We start from the raw sequence: 20,191 nt of genomic DNA, 5'->3' as shown, positions 1-20,191 counted from the left end.
TGTCATCAGGTAAGTCACGTTTCCGGGACGGGGTAAACTACTGCCGGGGGGGGGGGGCTCCAAATTCACACGTAATGACTGTTGTCTGCGGACGGGCGGGCGGTTTCCGCACGAGCGAGCGGTGTCCTCCGTCGGCGCGACGCGACGCGTCGCGCCGACGCCGGTCGCCGGTCGCCAGGTGTGAGCGGGCCGTCACGTCTTTCGGGAGTTCGGGACGCCACCGGTGGACGCACGAGTCGCCTCCGTTTCCGGACGGAGTGTGCGCTATGATCCTCCGGCTCACCGCATGTAGTCCAGCCTCAGCTGCCGTTTTATCGAGGAGCAGCAAGTCCACGCGTAAAAATTTTCAGACCGAGTCCGAGGGGAAAATTTCGGAACATTAACACAGAAAACTCCATACGAGAAATCGTCACCTTTCAGGCAAAGTATCACAAGCGCCATGCGACGTTTAAAAATTTCCGCCGCCGTTTTATTATTATACGGAGAAATTGTTCAACGAAGCTGTCCGAAAATTTCACTGAATTTTCTTTGTGCTGCCGATAAAATTTAGTGAAATTTCCAAACAGATTCAACCAACAATTTCTCAGTAAAGAAATAAAATGGCGGCGGAAATCTTTAAACGTCGCATGGCGCTTGTGATACTTTGCCTGGAAGGTGACGAATAGTTAGTAGAGTTTGCTATCAAGAGCAATTCCTTCACTGAAGAAAACTTGGGGGGGGGGGGGAGTAGAAGCCGTGGTACTTCCGTCCGTTGCGGGCTGAGAGGCCAGAGGTTACGGGTGGTGAAGACGTTGCTCCAGACTCCGCACCTGGAAGAGTTGAAGCTACGGCTCCAGCACCCAGAACTCCGAGCCTCTGAGCCCACAAATGGACGGTAGTGCTACGGACGCACAGTGGGACGAAATGGTGTCAAAACGGGACATTCGCACATTAGACGATAATTTTTCGCCGATCTTCTCAAATCTTGACATTTTCGATCTTTTTGGGAAAAGAAATCCAATATTATGCTCAGTATTTGGTTCATAGTGACAATCCTGCCCAAAAAATGGTGTTGCCAAGTCTCTGTTTTAATCTATTTTATAAACAGATTACCATGATTATGGTAGAGATTAACGCGCGTGTCGTTTGCTTTTTTTCATTGAAAAAGAAAATGAATTCACTCATTCTGAAATTGAGAAATCCTTTTATTAAGAATAAACACCACCCCCACTATCTTCTTACCTAGATATCGCAAAAACCGCAGCGATATTTGACTATAGGGGAATGAGTTTACCAATGGGCAGATATTAAAGTTAATCCGAGTATCATAAACGAATAAGTTGCTCCCAAATATTATCATTCTTTGACACAGATGCTGTTTTTTCGGTTTTTTTTCAAGGACTTTTTCTTCTTCTGTTTTGGAGTGCCATTTTCTCAATCCTGATTATAAGAAATATGCAACAGACACTCAAAAGTTCTAATTTTGAGATGCCAAGGCAAAATTTCATACTTAGAAAACTCCGAGTTTCTTAGGGCTTTTCTGTACTTCTGAATATCGTTCATGAGATGAGGATTTATTGCCACTTACACATTGCAAATTTTCCCATCAAACATGGTGGAATACAAATCATGGGACATACTGTCAAACTGTCTACTTTGGTTGAAATTAAATTTTTAATTTCAGCCTCGATTCTAAGCACCGTTTCCATCACGACATCATCCGATTCTTTGCAAATTCAAAATAAAAAATCGGTCTACAAAAAAAGACAATAGCAATCAGTATCCTAGATATCAATGAGCATTGCAGCAAGCTGATAAGCAACGCAGCTGCAGCGCGGCGGCCAGCAACGCAGCCCGTTGCACTCAACCTCAACCGTCAATTGGCCTGTGAAAGCGCTCGTTTTAAGCGAACCGCGCTCATGTTTTCCCTTGTAACTTCCAAAGTCGGAAGAAGTCGGATGAAAACTAATATGATTCTGAAAGCTAAGGATACGTAGAATCTCGATTTGCAAACGTTTCTTGGACAAGTCTGGACATTTTTTTAAAACTCTAATTGAAGTTTAAATTTTAGTTTTAAGACTAGTCGATTTTGAATTCACTCTCTGACCCCCAGGAAGTAAAAAGTAATCATCACCAAAGACGTAAACGAATAGTCTATGTTTGTATTCAATTGTTATAACAAAAAATTGCATTTAAAATCATCTCGGAAGCTAAAGGAGCAACTTTTGTATACGTGCGCATTTACCTCTTTTTTTCATCTTTCCGAAACACGCGTTTCTCTACGCCTGTCATTTGAATATTCCTCAATTAAATCGTTAAAATCTTCGTTTTCTGGAAGTTTAGACCCTCCAGGTAACTTCTACACCTTTGGTTCTTGCTTTTAATGATTTTCATTTTTACCGTGAATGTCCCGTTTCTGTAATGGCTCGTCCCAATGTGGGACGGTCCCTAACTATGGTTTTCGCCCCCGCGATTTTTTTCAGTGTTCTGAATCAAGAATGGTTTAGAAATATGGTTGGAAACATAATTACGGCTCGATACGTCGTGCATCGCAAGATTAGGGATGCAGAAACTTCCCAACCATGCGACCGGCCGTTCGCGTGAAATGGGGGAACCCGTGCGAGGACGAGAAAAATTGGGGAACCCATGGGAGGATGAAAAAATTGAGGGAACCTTGGGAGGTTTTTTTTTTCTAAAGGGTTTAGGGGGAACTTGACTGTAGAGTGCGCTACTTTGATGGAACCAAACTGTCAAGCGCGCTGGTTTTGGGGGAACAAAACTTTTAAGCACGCTATTTTTGAGGGCACAAAACATTCAAGCGCGCTGTTTTTGGGGGAACCAAACTGTTGACCGCGCTGTTTTGAAGGAACCCAACTGTCGACCGCATTACTTTATGTGTCGGGCAAAATGCTGCGAAAACTTAAAATTTGAGAACTTAGATTAATTTTGGGGGAACCCTTGGAAGTTTCTGCACCCCTGCCAAGAATGATGTAGCCAATAAATCAGTATATTGGATGCGACGGAAAGCCCCTGCGGTGACGTCCCGACTAGTATAAAAATGTCAATCCTTGCCGCGGGGAAAAATTTGAAATCCGCGAGTTTCGCGGGCGATCTGGAGCCGCGGGAAGACGTCGGAAAATTAGGGGCGATTCGACGGATCGACGGTGGCTCAGGAGTAATTATTTCACCTCGCCTTTCGTTTTATTATTGCCGCCGCCCCGGAGGGTAGGGGGGGCGACATAAAAAGTTATTTTCATGACAAATTCTCGTGTCATAACTCAAGGGAGGTCTTTTTACTGCCTTCAATTTCGCTTAATTTTACGACGACAAATTCGCGAGCTTCGGGGCTGATTATCGTGGCGACGCGACGGCGGCCGAGGTGGCGGCGGCGGCCGGCGCGGCGACCCACTTCTCCTAACGATGACTCTAAGAAACAACGTCGTATGGGCCATCAGGCGTTGTCAGATTCCCTTTAAAAATCACGAATTTTCAAGAGACTTTGTAATTATTTCCCCTCTGATCTTCCAGGGAATCTTTTCGTTCATGATTCGATCTAGAAAGTCTGAAATTTTCGAGGGAAAATATTCATAACTTTCTTCAAAAATACAGATTTTCTGTGAGGAGATTTGGCAACATTCGAATGCTCATACGGCGTTTTTACTTAGCGCGGCGGCAGGAGTGCCTCCGACTAATAAACCGCCGGAAATTGCCTTGAATTTTCCTCCCGCCACTCCGGAAGTTCCTCGAATAAAAATCTGCCGACCTCTTCACCGCGATAAGGAAACAAGGGACTCTTTAGAACTTTAAAACCAATGATGAACGCGTTACAGGTTCATTGTCTATTCTCATGCGAGAGGAGCAACGCTATTTCACAAGCAATGCTCTTTCTTCGTGATTTCAAGTCGCAGAAGAATTCGTCATTTCCCGCACGTAGGAGCGTAAAATCATTCCAAGGTTGCCAAATTGACTCAAAGAATTCAACTTTTCTAAAAAAAAAAATGTACATGTGCAAATTTTATTCCAAAATTCTCCTGGTTTTTGCATGGGATCAGAGGTAAAATCAGTGAAATTTTTAGGTAGAAATGCCTCAGATTCTCAGGGTAAAAACGCAATTCACGCGGGGAAGTTCGGCAACATTGAAATGCAGTTCCGTTCTTCCGCGAAGAAGACGACGGAGTGGATGGTATTTCTCTAAAAGAAAACAAAGACTATTTTTGCTTTTCCCTGACTCCAAAAGTTTTGGATTCCCTGACTCCTCTGACATTCGAATAAAACTTTCACTTTTATTTTCCCCCTTTAAATTACAATCACTTCTGCTGAATGCACCTCACAACAATCTGTGACCTTCCTCGGTCGCCGCGAATATCTCCTGAATTTTCCTGACCTTCACAATTTTCCAGACAGCCGGCAATTTAGACTACGAAGTTGTCTGACTTCTGACGCCTTTCTGATAAAAAAATTTCTGGCGCCCTTCATCGAAGTCAGGGCCTGAAAAGATTTTAACACCGAGTAATGTTAATGGTGACAGCTTTGCGTGATGAATATTTAACCTAGAAAGTGATCGGAAAAAATACCACTGTACCTCATCCTGGACAAGCAGGCAGGGTGGGTGAGAGAGACAAAAAATGAACTTCACGCAGTCAATGATTGATGGCTCACAATACGCCTGAAAATGTACGTATTCCGACCCCTTTCTACGGGCTGATTATTGAAATTGATAGACAAGGCGATAGAAAAGGAAGACATAGGAAGTATGGAGCGATCCTATTTGTTGAAATGGGTGGATCCTATAGACTAAGGGCGAAAATGATGGACTAACTATAGGGTCTCTCGCGGGTTGCCTCTAGTTAGTCTATTACCTACCTCTACCTTCATTTTCCATTGTAAACTCTCGCTTTCATTAATAGGATCCCTCTTTGTCTATAGTTTTGTCTATCAATTTCAATAAACGACCCGCTAATGAAAAATTCTCCTGATGAGAAAATGTCTGCTTTAATTTACCGAAGTCAGGGCCTGGAAATATTGTAACACCGATAATGCAAACGAGGCCATCTTTGCGTGGTAATTTTTCACCTAAAAAATGAACGGATCTACGGATAAATAGGTGGGAGGGAGGCAAAAAATGTATTTTACATGGTCGATAAGGGATGTCTCTCGATAAATCACACCTGCGTTCAGCGAAAAGTAAATCTCGGTTTAATTGTATCGACTTTTCCCTCGCTGTATTTTGTTGGCCTCCATGACTTTTTCACTGGAAGAGCCAAACTGTGTGTATAATTAAGCGTTTTTGCTGAAAAAAGTTTATGTTCAACGTTCACCAGACAACTGGTGCGGGACGATTGTAGCTATCACTCAAAATTATTTCTCATAACATCTCTCGTCTGTCACTGAAACGCGAGAGTAATTTCAGTGGTGACGATTCCACCGTGCTGTATAGAGGGTTAGTCCATAAAAACGTTGTACTAGTGAGTCACCGAGAAGGACGGGCCCATTACGGCTTAGGCGCCGATTTGAGAATTTGCATGCGAGAGTTCAGTAGTTTGTGGAGTGCTTTCGCCGAGGATGCGAGGTCCATTTCACCAGCCCCCCCACTTCCACAAAATAATATGAAAAATATGCCATCGTTTTGTAAGTGTTTTGTAACGTTTTGTAAGTCTAAAAAAAAATTTTGTAAGTCACTCCAAATGGTTCAAATGGATAACTTCATTTTGGGGGGGCTGGAGAAATGGTATCCCCCCCACTACGCGATCGATAAATTCTGACAACGCCAACGTTTTGTAAGTGTTTTGTAACGTTTTGTAAGTCCAAAAGAAAATTTTGTAACTCAATTTTTAGGGGGGATACGGCTACCCAAAATTTTGGGGCCAGCCCCCCCACTTCGCGATCGATAAATTCTGACAACGCCACGTTTTGTAAGTGTTTTGTAACGTTTTGTAAGTCCAAAAGAAAATTTTGTAACTCAATTTTTAGGGGGATACGGCTACCCAAAATTTTGGGACCAGCCCCCCCACTTCGCGATCGATAAATTCTGACAACGCCAACGTTTTGTAAGTGTTTTGTAACGTTTTGTAAGTCCAAAAGAAAATTTTGTAACTCAATTTTTAGGGGGGATACGGCTACCCAAAATTTTGGGGCCAGCCCCCCCACTTCGCGATCGATAAATTCCGATAACGCCAATGTTTCGTAAGTGTTTTGTAACGTTTTGTAAGTCCAAAAATAAATTTTGTAACTCAATTTTTAGGGGGGATACGGCTACCCAAAATTATCAGGGTCAATCGCACCGTTCAAATATCCCGCGCAAAGACCACCGGATCTTGCCCGGATCTTTCCCGCCTCCGTGCCATGTTGCCGCAAGACCGTTTCAGTGGGACAGAGATAAATCGTGTTCCTACGCTGCTTAGGGTTACATTAGGTCAGGTTATAGATTTTCTTCCCCGATTTTTGTTCTCGCTGTTTTAAGAGAAGCGTATATTATTCAGCTAAAATTAAGAGGGGTCAGGTTGTTTACATTTCATGGGCACTTGCAAATCCGGTTGTTTCGCTTTAGACAGGAGATGGACCAATGAACATGGTCTGCATTAAATAATTAACGGCACTTATTTTCTCTTCAAAATTTATTGTAAAAAATGATGCACACAACGAGAGGTTCGGAAAGCAACCGCTGAACGGGATACTATTTAGTTTTTTAAGTCAAATCACATGATGGTTCAACGGCACAAATGATGTCCTTTATATTTTTTCCCTGAAAATAATGTTAACTGTGAGCACTTATTTCTTCTTCAGTTGCTCATTTCTGGACTCCAAGTCGTGCGATTCGTTTTATACTTGAAATTTTGAAGTTGGAACGCGTTGCGTGGTGTTTCAATTTATACCGTGTACAGTGGTCTATTGTTTGACGGATCCGGGTCAGGGTTAGGTTTCCTTAACATTTTTTGAGGGTAGGTCGGTAGCTTCCTCCTAAGAGAAGAAAACCAATATTTAATTATAACCAATTTATACCGTGTGTAGAGGTCTATTGTTTGACGGATCCCGATTCGCTCAAATATTGAAAGGTAGAAATTGCTGGGTATATGACCCCAAAAGTTTGGACACCTACCCTCTCCTCAACTTTAAAACTGATAAATATTGACGAGCAATATTCTTCTATGTGTAGCTCACGAGAAAAAGCGGTGGGAAGCAACGAACGGTTTCAAGGAGTAATTAGACTGCATTTTGCAATTTGGAATTATAAATTGTGTCTCATCTGAAAAAACACTCATATGCATAGGGAAACTAATGGCACATACGTTGTTTTTGAACCGGGCTGGAATTTATAGTTCCAAATTGCAAAATGTAGTCCAATTTAAGTTTATCATTGGTGAAAAATAAAATTAGGCATGTAGGAACGAAGGTCGTCTTATTCTTGAGTAATATTTCTGGAAAACTCGCAAACCGCAGAATGGAGAACTCCGGTTCTTTAACCCTTAGATGACTAACCGGGTCTACGGGGCCCGACGGTTTTTTATTTTTCGAACCACATTGGCTGTAATTGACCGAAAAGTCTGTCCTTCACAAATAGCTCTACAGAAACGCTTAAAAACATAATTCTCGAAAAAAAAAATATTCGAAATTTTTTTTTTAGACTGCAATTTGTGTTTCGCGTCTGCCCCTAGAATGACTAATTGAGGCCCACGAGGCCCGTATTGAGGCAAATTTTGGTTGTTAAAGTGAATTATAAGATAAACGTGAGAAAAAATTTCTTGTCGAGTTTTTAATGGTTTCTCTGAGGTTTGGCTGTAGTTGTTTGACCTAAGAAGCGGTCATGGAGGTATTATACCGCCTGAGAATACTGTCAAAGTACCGTGCTATAATTTCTCACAACTAAAAGGTAACCCCTTTACATCCTCACCGTATCATAAGAAGCATTGGGTGCTTTTTAGATGCTTCTTGTGATACAATAAATATGTAAAGGCGTTACCTTTTAACCGTGAGAAAATATTGTATGGTTTTTTTGATCGTTTTCCCTTAGAAATCAAATTCCAAATTTGTTAATCTCGTGCCAATATACCTCTGGGCTACAAGTTTCAAGCAAATCCATCAGCAAAAAACCGAGTTGGCAATTTACGGCCGTTTTGAAATTAATGCAGCTGCCATTTCGAAAATTTTGGCTTTTTTTAAAAAAAAAAAAAAAAAAAAATCTGACGTAAATACTCTCCGTCGCTGATTTTCGCGCAAATTCATGGACGAAGAACCGGTGCCAATTTTCGGCCATTTTGAACTTTTAACAGGCCGCCATTTTGAAACATTCTGAGGAAATGACTTCGGATTTGTGTAAAAAGTTTTCTTTAATTATGTTCCTTCGAACGAGGTATCGCGAATATGGTCTTCTCTCTTGAACGAAAAGTTGGGGTCCGTTCCCTCCCTCTCCCTCCCACCTTCCGAAGGGGTCCCCCTGAAAACCCTAGGATGAAAGGGACCGATAAGTAGCTCATTTTTACCTAGGCACATCCTTTAAGTTTCAAATCAGTACTTCTATAAGGTAAAAAGTTACAGGGGGTGGAAGAGCCATTTGGATCACCCTGTATTTAAATTCTTTTAAATTTCGACAATTTTCTGAAAGAAGCTCCGCTGGCCTCCCGCTTCCATCCCCGATTTGAAGTGTCCTGTTCCGCCTATGAATGACAGTGATTGTTTTCTCTGAGTGGTTTTAGTTCATAATACTAAAAATGTAACAAAATAAGGTTCTAGACGAAAGTGATTTTTTAAATATTGGTTTTCTCCTCTTGGGAGGAAGCTACCGACCTACCCTCAAAAAATGTTAAGGAAACCTAACCCTGACCCGGATCCGTCAAACAATAGACCACTGTACACGGTATAAATTGAAACACCACGCAACGCGTTCCAACTTCAAAATTTCAAGTATAAAACGAATCGCACGACTTGGAGTCCAGAAATGAGCAACTGAAGAAGAAATAAGTGCTCACAGTTAACATTATTTTCAGGGAAAAAATATAAAGGACATCATTTGTGCCGTTGAACCATCATGTGATTTGACTTAAAAAACTAAAGAGTATCCCGTTCGGCGGTTGCTTTCCGAACCTCTCGTTGTGTGCATCATTTTTTACAATAAATTTTGAAGAGAAAATAAGTGCCGTTAATTATTTAATGCAGACCATGTTCATTGGTCCATCTCCTGTCTAAAGCGAAACAACCGGATTTCCAAGTGCCCATGAAATGTAAACAACCTGACCCCTCTTAATTTTAGCTGAATAATATACGCTTCTCTTAAAACAGCGAGAACAAAAATCGGGGAAGAAAATCTATAACCTGACCTAATGTAACCCTAAGCAGCGTAGGAACACGATTTATCTCTGTCCCACTGAAACGGTCTTGCGGCAACATGGCACGGAGGCGGGAAAGATCCGGGCGAGATCCGGTGGTCTTTGCGCGGGATATTTGAACGGTGCGATTGACCCTGATAATTTTGGGTAGCCGTATCCCCCCTAAAAATTGAGTTACAAAATTTTCTTTTGGACTTACAAAACGTTACAAAACACTTACTTACAAAACGTTGGCGTTGTCAGAATTTACCGATCGCGAAGTGGGGGGGCTGGCCCCAAAATTTTGGGTAGCCGTATCCCCCCTAAAAATTGAGTTACAAAATTTTCTTTTGGACTTACAAAACGTTACAAAACACTTACAAAACGTTGGCGTTGTCAGAATTTATCGATCGCGAAGTGGGGGGGCTGGCCCCAAAATTTTGGGTAGCCGTATCCCCCCTAAAAATTGAGTTACAAAATTTTCTTTTGGACTTACAAAACGTTGGCGTTGTCAGAATTTATCGATCGCGAAGTGGGGGGGCTGGCCCTAAAATTTTGGGTAGCCGTATCCCTCCTAAAAATTGAGTTACAAAATTTTCTTTTGGACTTACAAAACGTTACAAAACACTTACAAAACGTTGGCGTTGTCAGAATTTATCGATCGCGAAGTGGGGGGGGGCTGGCCCCAAAATTTTGGGTAGCCGTATCCCCCCTAAAAATTGAGTTACAAAATTTTCTTTTGGACTTACAAAACGTTACAAAACACTTACAAAACGTTGGCGTTGTCAGAATTTATCGATCGCGAAGTGGGGGGGCTGGCCCCAAAATTTTGGGTAGCCGTATCCCCCCTAAAAATTGAGTTACAAAATTTTCTTTTGGACTTACAAAACGTTACAAAACACTTACAAAACGTTGGCGTTGTCAGAATTTATCGATCGCGAAGTGGGGGGGATACCATTTCTCCAGCCCCCCCAAAATGAAGTTATCCATTTGAACCATTTGGAGTGACTTACAAAATTTTTTTTTAGACTTACAAAACGTTACAAAACACTTACAAAACGATGGCATATTTTTCATATTATTTTGTGGAAGTGGGGGGGCTGGTGAAATGGACCTGAGGATGCGACCCACGGAGACATCTTCACGCGTTGAGAATAAAATGGGGATTGGTATTTCCCTCAGATCGCTGATTCTCCTCTTCATATTGATTTTTGATCACCCGATAACAGTGAGTAAAACAGAGGATAACTGTATAATTTTTACCGGTTTAAATCTTAATTGCATAGCGTTGCGGGAAAGCAATAACCGTTTTTTTGGCTTCAGTCCTCTGTGGCATTAAATTGCATTAAAACTACAAATGGTTTTTGAGGAGGATAAAATCTGGTCTCCAAACTTTCCACACAAAAAAAAATAAATATAAAGAAATTAAAAAAAAAAATAAATAAAATAAAATGGAATTCAATGTGTTCCAATCATTTTAAAAACACTGTGCGATGCAAATTTTCTTTTTCCGAATTCGGTGACTGATTTGTAGAATGAAGTGTTTGCAGAAACTGATTTTTGCATTTATAATCAAAATCATTCCTGAAAGCTCTCTGACCCCTCGGAATCTCATTTTTTGCCACAGTTTGCGCTTCAGTTCTTTTCGGGAGATTCGTATGATCTTTTTCCGGCGGGTGATTGTGACTAGATGATCCCACTTTATTTAGGTTTTGCAAATATGATTTGAGTATTTTTATATTACGTGATAAAGTTGTGAATCATCGCATTTCAAAAAAATGCAAATATTCTTTTTTTGGTCACAGTTCGCTATAAATATCTACGTAGCCGATTTCCACGATAGGAGTCTCTAGACGAGCCCGTTCTATTCAAATTAACCCAAGGAGGCCCTCAAGCGGTCCTCAGAGGAGGAAAATCTTTCCATAGGGACTGGGCCGCGTAGCGGCCAGGGTGCGCACCATGTGGTATAAATTAAAAACTTCGAGATGATACTGTGATTTTTGCAAAAATTACAAAATTTTCATTGGAGTAAAAAAATTGAACAGTATCAGTGTAAGACTAAGAGGGAGGGTGTTCCTGTTCACCTGAGGCACACGCACTGGAATACTAAACTGGGGTTGTAGGGCGAAAAATCCTTATCAATTAGGGAATTTTTAGCACTAATCAGTAGAACTCACTCATTAATGAGTTCAGCTCAGCATCCCGTAAAAGCCCCGACGGCACGGAGACGCCGTCATGAATATTTTTAAAATGGGGAATTAATAACCAGGGGACATTACGGGTATACTGAAAATAAAATTGAAAAATTAAATTGTAAGCGTAACGTATTTATGAAGTCCAACTCGCATTCATATTCAGTGTTTCCCGTTCGAAAACGATCCCGTGTTGAAACAAATTGTGATGAATTCAATTTCTTTGACATTTTTCGCGAATCATGGATATGTCTGAGAAAGGCAATTATGATACTTTCATACAACGAATGCATGGGAACTATGTCTGCGTGGCGCAAGAGAAACATAGTTCTGCATGAAACATATAATTACATTAATAATACATTATATTTACTCATAAGGAGACAACATTATCTCATTTTTTAAAAATTGTACGCGAATAAAGAATTATAATAAAACAAATTAGATTATTGATTGTATTTGTTTCCCAGAAAATTTAATCGGTAGAAGTAGATTTTGATGTAAAACTAGTTATAACTGGATTGCATTTTGCAAAAAGGAACGAAGACCATTCACACGCCGCTGGAACGAGGGACTGTGCACTTTTTTCACCTTGCAAATATAAACTGGCCATCTAAACAAGTTTCACCCTTACTTCCAATAAATTATAAAATCAAAACGAAAATTAGCCTTGTTAATTTTTTGAGCGATTTTAGTAATTTAATTGCGAAGAATGTGAATTACACAATCCTAGCAACACTGAAATGCTCTTGGTTCCTTTTTTTTAAAAATGCAATTCAACTGGCATGCCTCATGTTAGTTTAAAAGATATCACAAGTAGTATGATATCTAATATGCGCTCTCCGTAATTATGGAGATCTCAAACACCCAGGAAACTAGAAGCCACTCCATTAATTTTTTTCCACGAGAAGACGTAAAAATAACGGGGGAAAAAAATTATTTCCTTTAGTGTCCGTTCTTTTTCCATTGAAGCGTCTGTCTCAGTACTGCAACAGGTACGAACAGCTCTCGTACTGCTGGATTAGTAGAAAATGTTCACATTGCCATCCTTCCGCATTGAACTTGGCGGAAAAAAGCAGTTTATTGTGCGAAAAATTGAATAACGTGAGTGAAGTCCATCCAAAATTCGGTTCGCATGTGTTCCGAGTTGGGAATTTTTCTTTTTATAATTATCTTCTTTTCTTTTCTTCATTTTCCAGTTGAATGCTGACGATGAGTCCCTTATAGAGAAAATGACAACCATAATGAACCAGGATCAATGCAAGTACAAGCTCCTCTCCTGCAGGGCCGGTGAGAGAAGAATGCTAGCCCCCGCCATTGGGGATTGCAAAGACGCTTTCAAGGCATTTAAACAGCTCTCGCAGGGAGTAAAGTCTCATGTGAGTTGTGTCATGCCTAATTTCTTTAGCCTCGGTAAAACGATCACTCACACTAGTACATTGCATAACCTCGTAAGTCTCCTGCGAGCTGATTCTTGAAATTGATGGACGAAAAAGACATAGGGGTTGAAGTGGGTGGTTCGCCTACAGACTAAGGGAGAAAATGATGGACAAACTATGGGGTCTCTCGTAGGGGGCCATTAGTTAGTCTATTACCTACCTCTTTTGTTTGTTGTAACCACCCGTTTCCATCAATTGGATCCCTCCGTATCCTCTTTGTTTTGTATGTCTATAGCTTTGTCTATAAATTTCAACAATCAGCCCGCAGTTGGCCCATTGGCTGCATGAATTTCCGTTGATTGATGCTGTTCCATATGTACCCTGCGAGGTGATTGTTAAAACTGATAGACAAAGCTATAGACAAAGAGAACATAATGAGCATGGAGAGATCATATTGGATGGACTGAGGAGGTAAATGATGGAGTAACTAAAAGGACTCTCGTGAGTTGTCGGTATGGTTAGTCTATTAGCTCCTTCCTTTGACCATTGCAACCAAAATCGTGATACAAGTTTTGACCACATAAATCTGCAAAAACACGGACAATGATTGTCTGCCACATGATTATTGACATGCGTCACACCGTGGATGCATGTAAGGCTATCGACTTTAAAGGAAAAAATTGGCCTCCGGCCAATTTATGCGCGGCGCTTCGCGCCGCGTACCGGCGCTACGCGCCGGCATTTGGGGGGCTTCGCCCCCCCATCCGCTTAGCGGATTGGTGCGGGGACCGCACGGGACTTTCTCGCTCGAGCCGGCGCTTCGCGCCGGCATAGACACTTTTACTGGAATATTTAGAAAAATACTGCCAATTTTACAATATCATAAAGTTTGATTGGAATTTTGATCACAGGATATTAGTTATGAAATTTTTATTCAAACCACTGAACTTTATTGTAAATGTCTTCGCGATATGTGATGAATTCATATATTCGGACTCGACTTGTTCATTTTATGAGGCATCTTCAATTAAATATGTAATTGATTAACAAAGTCTCCTGTCAAAGATGGCGATCCGTAAAAATCTTAGCTTTTCTACGATTCATTAGGATCCATTAGATTCATTGACATCATACTTCAGATACGATTTTATATTATAATCTCTCCTTAAGCACGGTCAAAAGCCATCAAATATCTACTTGAATGGGTAGAATGACTATTCGATGTTCAAATAGTCTTAAAACTAAACGGTTTTCGCTTAGCATCTCCCAAATTTTAAATTTGGCGGGCGAATCTACCTGCTGGAAGGTTCACCACACGCCCGCCAGGAGCGCCATCTCCTTACTGCGTATCCCTGTAATTCAAAGCGAAAACAATAGAGAGCGCTGAGAGCGCCATCTCCTTGCTGCTGTCAACAAACCTCGGTTTCTAACAATTTATAACCTCCTTTATTAAGTAAAGAGCATTAAATCAGTCATATTTGTGCCGTATTATTATATTATATTTGTGCTTAGTACCTCGTAAAAAGGAACCGCGAAAGATGGAATCTGCCGGGATTCTAAATTCATTAACAAAAACATATTAGTTTTTAATAAAGATCTAAGTGTCAGTTCTTGGCGTTAGCTTGATGATTCATAGTACCTTTGATATATTGTGAGTACCTAATTAGTTGTCTAATTTTGCTTGGTCTATACCTACGGAGTAATTTTGGAAATAGTATATGATGCATTATATAATGCATTTGAATTCCTGGGTTTCACCTGACTCAAAGCGTTTGCTGCTATTATCTAGAAGCGTTCCGACTCACTTATCAGAGAATTGAGCGTTTCCTATCGGTCCCTCTGCAATTATGAGATTAGTCCAAGAATCCTTTAGGAACTTAAATTAATGACTCAGATGGTGCTTTTGAGCCAACTTTCAAAGAATTAAAGGCATTTTTTCAAAATCTACAGTCCATGAGCTCTCGGTGTGACCGAAGTGCTCTCCTCGCTATATGACGCGTAACCCTTCAATTTTTAGTTTAGTCCAAAGACCTCATAGGAACTTACATTATTGAACCAGGTGGTGCTCTTATGCCAACTGTCGAAGAAATGAAAGGCATTTTTTTTCAAATTTACAGTCTTTGAAAATGAGTTGTTTGTGTGATGTCGCGGAGCAAAGTGCCCTAATTTTGGGCCTCGTAATCCCTTGAATTTTGAGTTTAGTCCAAAGATCTTTTAGGAACTTAAATTAATGACCCAGGTGATGTGCTTGATGCCCACTTTTAAAGAATTAAAGGCATTTTTCAAAATTTACGGTCCCTCAAAATGAGCTTTCCGTGTGATTTTGCTGAAAATGGACCTTTAACCCAATTTGACCCTAGCCCCCCCCAAATTTTAGCGTACCCCAAAATCGTTGGACGTGCATAAGGAGACCATAAATATGGTGTTCTGTGAGAATTTTGAATGAAATCGAACCGATAGATTCTGAGATATCGCTGTAGACAGATTTGGGGGACGCCGGACGGACGGACACACATTTTTTCAAGTATGGTTATTTTGACTCCTGGGACCTTAAAACGTCTAGAAATGATGAAATTTCAACTTTTTTTTTTTTTTTTTCTTGGAGGATGACAATACTTCCTCTCTACCCTAGGGGAGCGAGAAAGTAAAAACGTGTGTCACGAGTTAGTCACTAATTATGGTCTGGCCTTTGGACTGCACAGAGTGCACATTGCGTGCAATTTTTTTCAATTTCATGTGTTCGAGTCGCGGGGCCCACGTCGCGCTAAGAAAAATTAGCGTATGAGCATTCGATAGTTGCCAGATATTATCAGATAAAATGTTTTGATCAAACTTGCCAAGAACTTGATTTTTTTTAAGGTTTTTACTCATAGGTTTTAAATTATAGCGTGAAAGATGCTGATTGTGTCGAAGTATTGGAGGTTTGATTTCGCTAAAGCAAAACGCCGTATAAACCTTTGGGCGTTGCCAAATTTCCTTTGATATAACACGAATTTCCTGAATTGAAACTCATGAACATTTTCCTTCCAATTTTTTAGATAATTTGGTTCGAAATTTCACCTAAAAATTCTGAGGAAAAATATTCATAACTCTCCTCAAAAAAGAACATTTGATCGAAGAAAATTTGGCAACTCTCAAATGTTCATACGGCGTTCTTCCTTAGCACGGCAACGCAGCGGTATAAGAGCGTAACATCTCTAACTCAGTATTTTTCCGCTCTTACAGGTCTGTCCTAAAGCTCGGAGCCCCGATTGTCGTCATGATCCCAGAAAAAGTAGTATCTCTTGGAGCTGCGCTTTCAAATGTGACCTGACTTCGAAGGAAGCACAATATTACTTCACGCAAAGACGCACGCACCCGCCGCAATCACATTCAAAACCATTGAAAGATATTTTGTACCAAATACGAGCCTATCAAGGTGAACTCGAGAGGATAGAGCGCCGAAACAACGCATTTCCACAGATTTGGGATCTATGAGGTCCTGGGCTTGACTTTAATTGGAATGCTTTCACAAATTCACATGTGATATGCACGATGAAACCTGATTATGACGAAACGTCCTCACGACCATATCACTGAAAAAAACTGTGCTTGTTTCAAGCATGATGCGATTCTTGCATTTGCCGCCAAGAATTTTTCTTATCTTCATTTACGCTGAATTTTTCTTGATACAAGGAAAAATACTCGGGCTAAGCAGAAAAGTAGTTTACATTAAGCAGCAAAATTCTTGATTCAAGAAAAAAAATACTTCTTGGCGGCAAATTTAAGATTCCTTTTTTTTCGGTGATTCAGAAAACTGCTCTTGACGGAAACTTAAACCCCGTGAATGCAAGTGAACTTTTTCATGAGGAAAACATGCCATTAATGTGAAACTTTCCAACTGCTAGATTTAATTATGACCAGGTCTGGAAATTTATAGCTGGTATTTGTTCGGCAAACACATGCAAACTGATGCATTCAAACCTGCTATTAACGAAGATATTCTTCCACCCCTCCTATTGCATTGCAACCGAATATGACATTGTATGACATTTGAGGGAGTCTATTATTTAAGTAATATTGTCTGAATAAATTTTGACTCTTTGAACGATTTATTAAATCCTCCCTCGGCAAGCATGCAATGATGATTCTTGAAAGTTGACAAAATTGATTTTCTTCCCTTTAAGCGCATGTGAAACAATCGATTCTTGGTGAGGCAGCTTGCCTCACGTCGGTAAAATCGATATTTCCAATGGATTTAAATTGAGGAAAAACAATATTGCCGACTTGTATAATCACCCTTCCATGAATGCCGATTTGACACAAATCCAATTTACTTCGCAGATGAAAACTTGGATTTCAGAGCGTTCTTATAGGACACGGAACTGTAATATATTTCGTATACTTACAGAACTAAAAAAAATGTTACTTTTCAGCAGTCAGTACTTGGTTTTAAAAAACTCATCATTTCGAAACAGCGATGAGACTCGTGTGTCTTATCTCTCTTTATTATTAGAGGTAAAACCACAAAAATAGAGTGGGTGTCGGAGGGATGTACACCACAAACATGACCTAAAATTTTTCCTCAGATAAGTTAATTTTCCACAATTTTTGGGCATATTCAACCATCAAAAGGGACCCTCTCGTGAGAAATGTCTGGCTTTAGACCTCATGAACATGGTATGAGGCTGCGTTTCGTACTGCCTCATCTCGTAAAATACCATACATTGAAAAAACAATATGTTTAAAATAAAACATTTTCTTTTTTTCGAAACTTCGACGGTTTTTCTTGACCAAAAGAAAAATATGTCCTGCGGGAAAATACTGTGTCTAGTCATTTTGCATGATAATTATTTGTAGAAAAAAAGTTGATTCGTGAAAGTTTTCGAGAAAAACTTCACTTTTTTAAGCATTATTTTATTTTTTAAAAAGTTTTTATTTTAAAAAAGGGGGAGGCGGAGGAGAACGAAAAAAAAATAAGAGGCCATCAATTTTTTTTTTTTTAATCGAAAGTGTATCTCGTACGAGAATAATCCTCTGCCCCGAAAGCGAAACCTGAAAATGGGTGGTGGGGGTGTTAGCGATGGCAGGCGGTTCGGGGTAGGGGGGTTGCAATGTATTCTTGAATCAACGATACCCCGATTTTCCGTACTTTCACTCTTAGATAGGAACCGGCATCAAAGTAATTCTATGAATAGAATCGCTGCCATTTGCATACGCCTTGGTCTAAAAATACATACGCGACAAAAAAAAACTAAAGTTCCTGTCAGCTTGTTAATTTTCGAATACAGTTCCCTACGACAGAGAAAGTGCCAATACGTAGAAAACACAATAATGAGCCGTTGTTTCAACGGCGTTAACTCCTCCGCCGAGATTGCCAGACTGGGCGATAAAAAGTGGATATTTCACATGCGTTTTAAAGGGGGAAAAGGCTGGTTTTTCAGCACTTTCCGACTTCTCTTCCACGTAATCCGTGCGCGTCAAAGCGTACGCCATTCGCGCGTCGCTTCAAAAATCCGCTACCGCAGGAAACAAAAAGGGGGCTGAAACACACTAACAAACGTAACAAGAACGTGGGGAGAGGGGGGAGGGTGAAGAGGTGGGGGGGGGAGAGAAACAATAAAACACCATTTCAAAAGTTAGCACACGCGAGGGGCCCTAATTAGGGGATTCAGGGCTTATAAATTGCTCCCGAGCTGAAAAAAAGGCCTCCGCGTTTAATAAAAATAACAGAGACGAGCGAACAAAACTTCGCGGCGTATCAAAAAGTTGCGCGACGCTGCGACGCGGCCGGGCGATAGGTCGAACGGGGGCGCGCAAGGATTCCTTCTGATGTGGCCGCGGGGGTGGCACAAAAAAAGGAGAGGTGACAAAGCGTGCGTTGTTCCGGGAGGGTTGGGTTTGATGTTTCCTCGCCGAGATTTGAATTAATGAGTTAGTTTCAAACTAATATAAATTGAATGCAACTCCAGGTTGCGTGCCGATCCCCCCCCCCCCCCCGGCCCCGGGCCCCCGGCGACGGGATCATTTATCGTCATTAACTGCTACTTACAGATGAAAAACAGGGGCCCGACGCAGCCCGCCGCACACTCTTGTTGCGGAACAAAATGCGCCTGCAGTGAGGGCCGGTCGGCAGCCTGCATTGCGCGCTCGCCCTTTGTTCGCGCGGGGAGGTCGAGGCGGAACATGTTGTAAACGAGAAAGGGGTAATGTTAACAACCCCCCTCCCTCCCCCCCCCCCTCGAGCGGGGCCGCACGGCTTTTTTAGTAACCTGCTTTGAGTCCCGAGTCCTATGGCCAATCGGAAATTAAATTTCTAAGGAATACGCTACGCATTGAGCGTATGTGCAAGGTTCTTTCAGTCAGAAAAGACGAAAAAAGCGATGAAAAAGCGGGGATAGACGGAATTCCTGGAAAGCGGCGCGGGTTCTAAATTGACGGATGATCAAGGAGTATCATGAAGCGCTGCACAATTTTGATTTTCTCGTCGGAGCTTTTGTGAGAATGATATTGACTGTGCTGTTACGTAAAGGTGGTATATTCACAACGACTGCACAGGGGAAAAAAAAATCGGTGACATGAGCGGGGCCCTGATTAGACCTCAAATTTTTCGGCTTAGGCAACCGTGTTATTGGTCATAAAAACGAAACGGCTCATAATTAACGTCGCTATAGCACTGGACGCGCTGCTCTTACAACCTTACGGATAAAATAAAAAATTAGTGGAAAATCTTGTAGAGTACCTTAATTGCTTTGAGATTTCAACCAAATGAGCTCAAATTTTGAAAGATGATGGCTAAAAGTATAATTAACAACCTCTTATAAATCGCATTTCTATGTCTATCATAGTTTCCTTAGTCTCAGCTTTTTCGGAAGCTTCGACCGATAGGATCCACCATGTCCCCGTCGTTTTTTAGTCTACAGCTTTGTCTATCATCAATCTGAATAATCAGCCTGCTTGAAGGTTATTGAGACCAGTCTTAAAGTAACGCAATATCTCGTACGTAAAGGTTCATCAAATTGCAAATCGACCTCTCACAGTTTATACTTTAACCATTCACGAGGAGGGAATTAAAGACGGGGATTTTACGGATCGGATTGCCACAGCTTTCAAGAAACGACTGCATATTATTCTGCCGTGCTACGGAAGAACGCCGTATGAGCTCTCATGATGTTGGCCATTTTCCTCCGATAAAAACCGAATTTAGTGGACAAAATTGTGAATATTATTTCCCAAAATGTTCAGAAAATGTTGTGCGTACTTTGATCATACATATTTGAAAATTGTAAGGAAAAATAAATATGCATGAATGTTATAAAAAACACATGTTTTATCAAGGGAAATTTGGCAACTCTCGAATGTC

The 20,191-nt window shown here is 40.9% G+C and overlaps 2 protein-coding genes across 15 annotated transcripts in view; one reads left to right on the top strand and one right to left on the bottom strand.

Moving 5' to 3' along the window:
* nrm (neuromusculin) overlaps window positions 1–20,191 on the bottom strand; it is a 627,637-nt gene that overhangs the window by 500,629 nt on the left and 106,817 nt on the right. The gene's annotated exons all lie outside the window — the stretch shown is intronic.
* LOC109037306 (uncharacterized) lies at window positions 10,401–17,602 on the top strand. The gene is made up of 3 exons (XM_019051908.2): window positions 10,401–10,506; window positions 12,670–12,849; window positions 16,075–17,602. Exons 1-3 carry the CDS (start codon window positions 10,438–10,440, stop codon window positions 16,324–16,326), a joined length of 501 nt encoding a protein of 166 aa, XP_018907453.2. The 5' UTR covers window positions 10,401–10,437; the 3' UTR covers window positions 16,327–17,602.

The sequence above is a fragment of the Bemisia tabaci genome, chromosome 5 (assembly GCF_918797505.1).
Source record: "Bemisia tabaci chromosome 5, PGI_BMITA_v3".
Lineage (NCBI taxonomy): Eukaryota > Metazoa > Arthropoda > Insecta > Hemiptera > Aleyrodidae > Bemisia > Bemisia tabaci.
This window is presented reverse-complemented; position numbering and strand designations above follow the sequence as displayed.

What these genes read in the sequence shown, in the direction of transcription:
- LOC109037306 (XM_019051908.2), top strand. Translation starts at nt 10,438, where the DNA reads ATGGGGATTGGTATTTCCCTCAGATCGCTGATTCTCCTCTTCATATTG. An exon ending in TTTTTGATCACCCGATAACA is followed by an intron (nt 10,507 to 12,669) that starts GTGAGTAAAACA and finishes TTCATTTTCCAG; the next exon opens with TTGAATGCTGACGATGAGTC. An exon ending in CGCAGGGAGTAAAGTCTCAT is followed by an intron (nt 12,850 to 16,074) that starts GTGAGTTGTGTC and finishes CCGCTCTTACAG; the next exon opens with GTCTGTCCTAAAGCTCGGAG.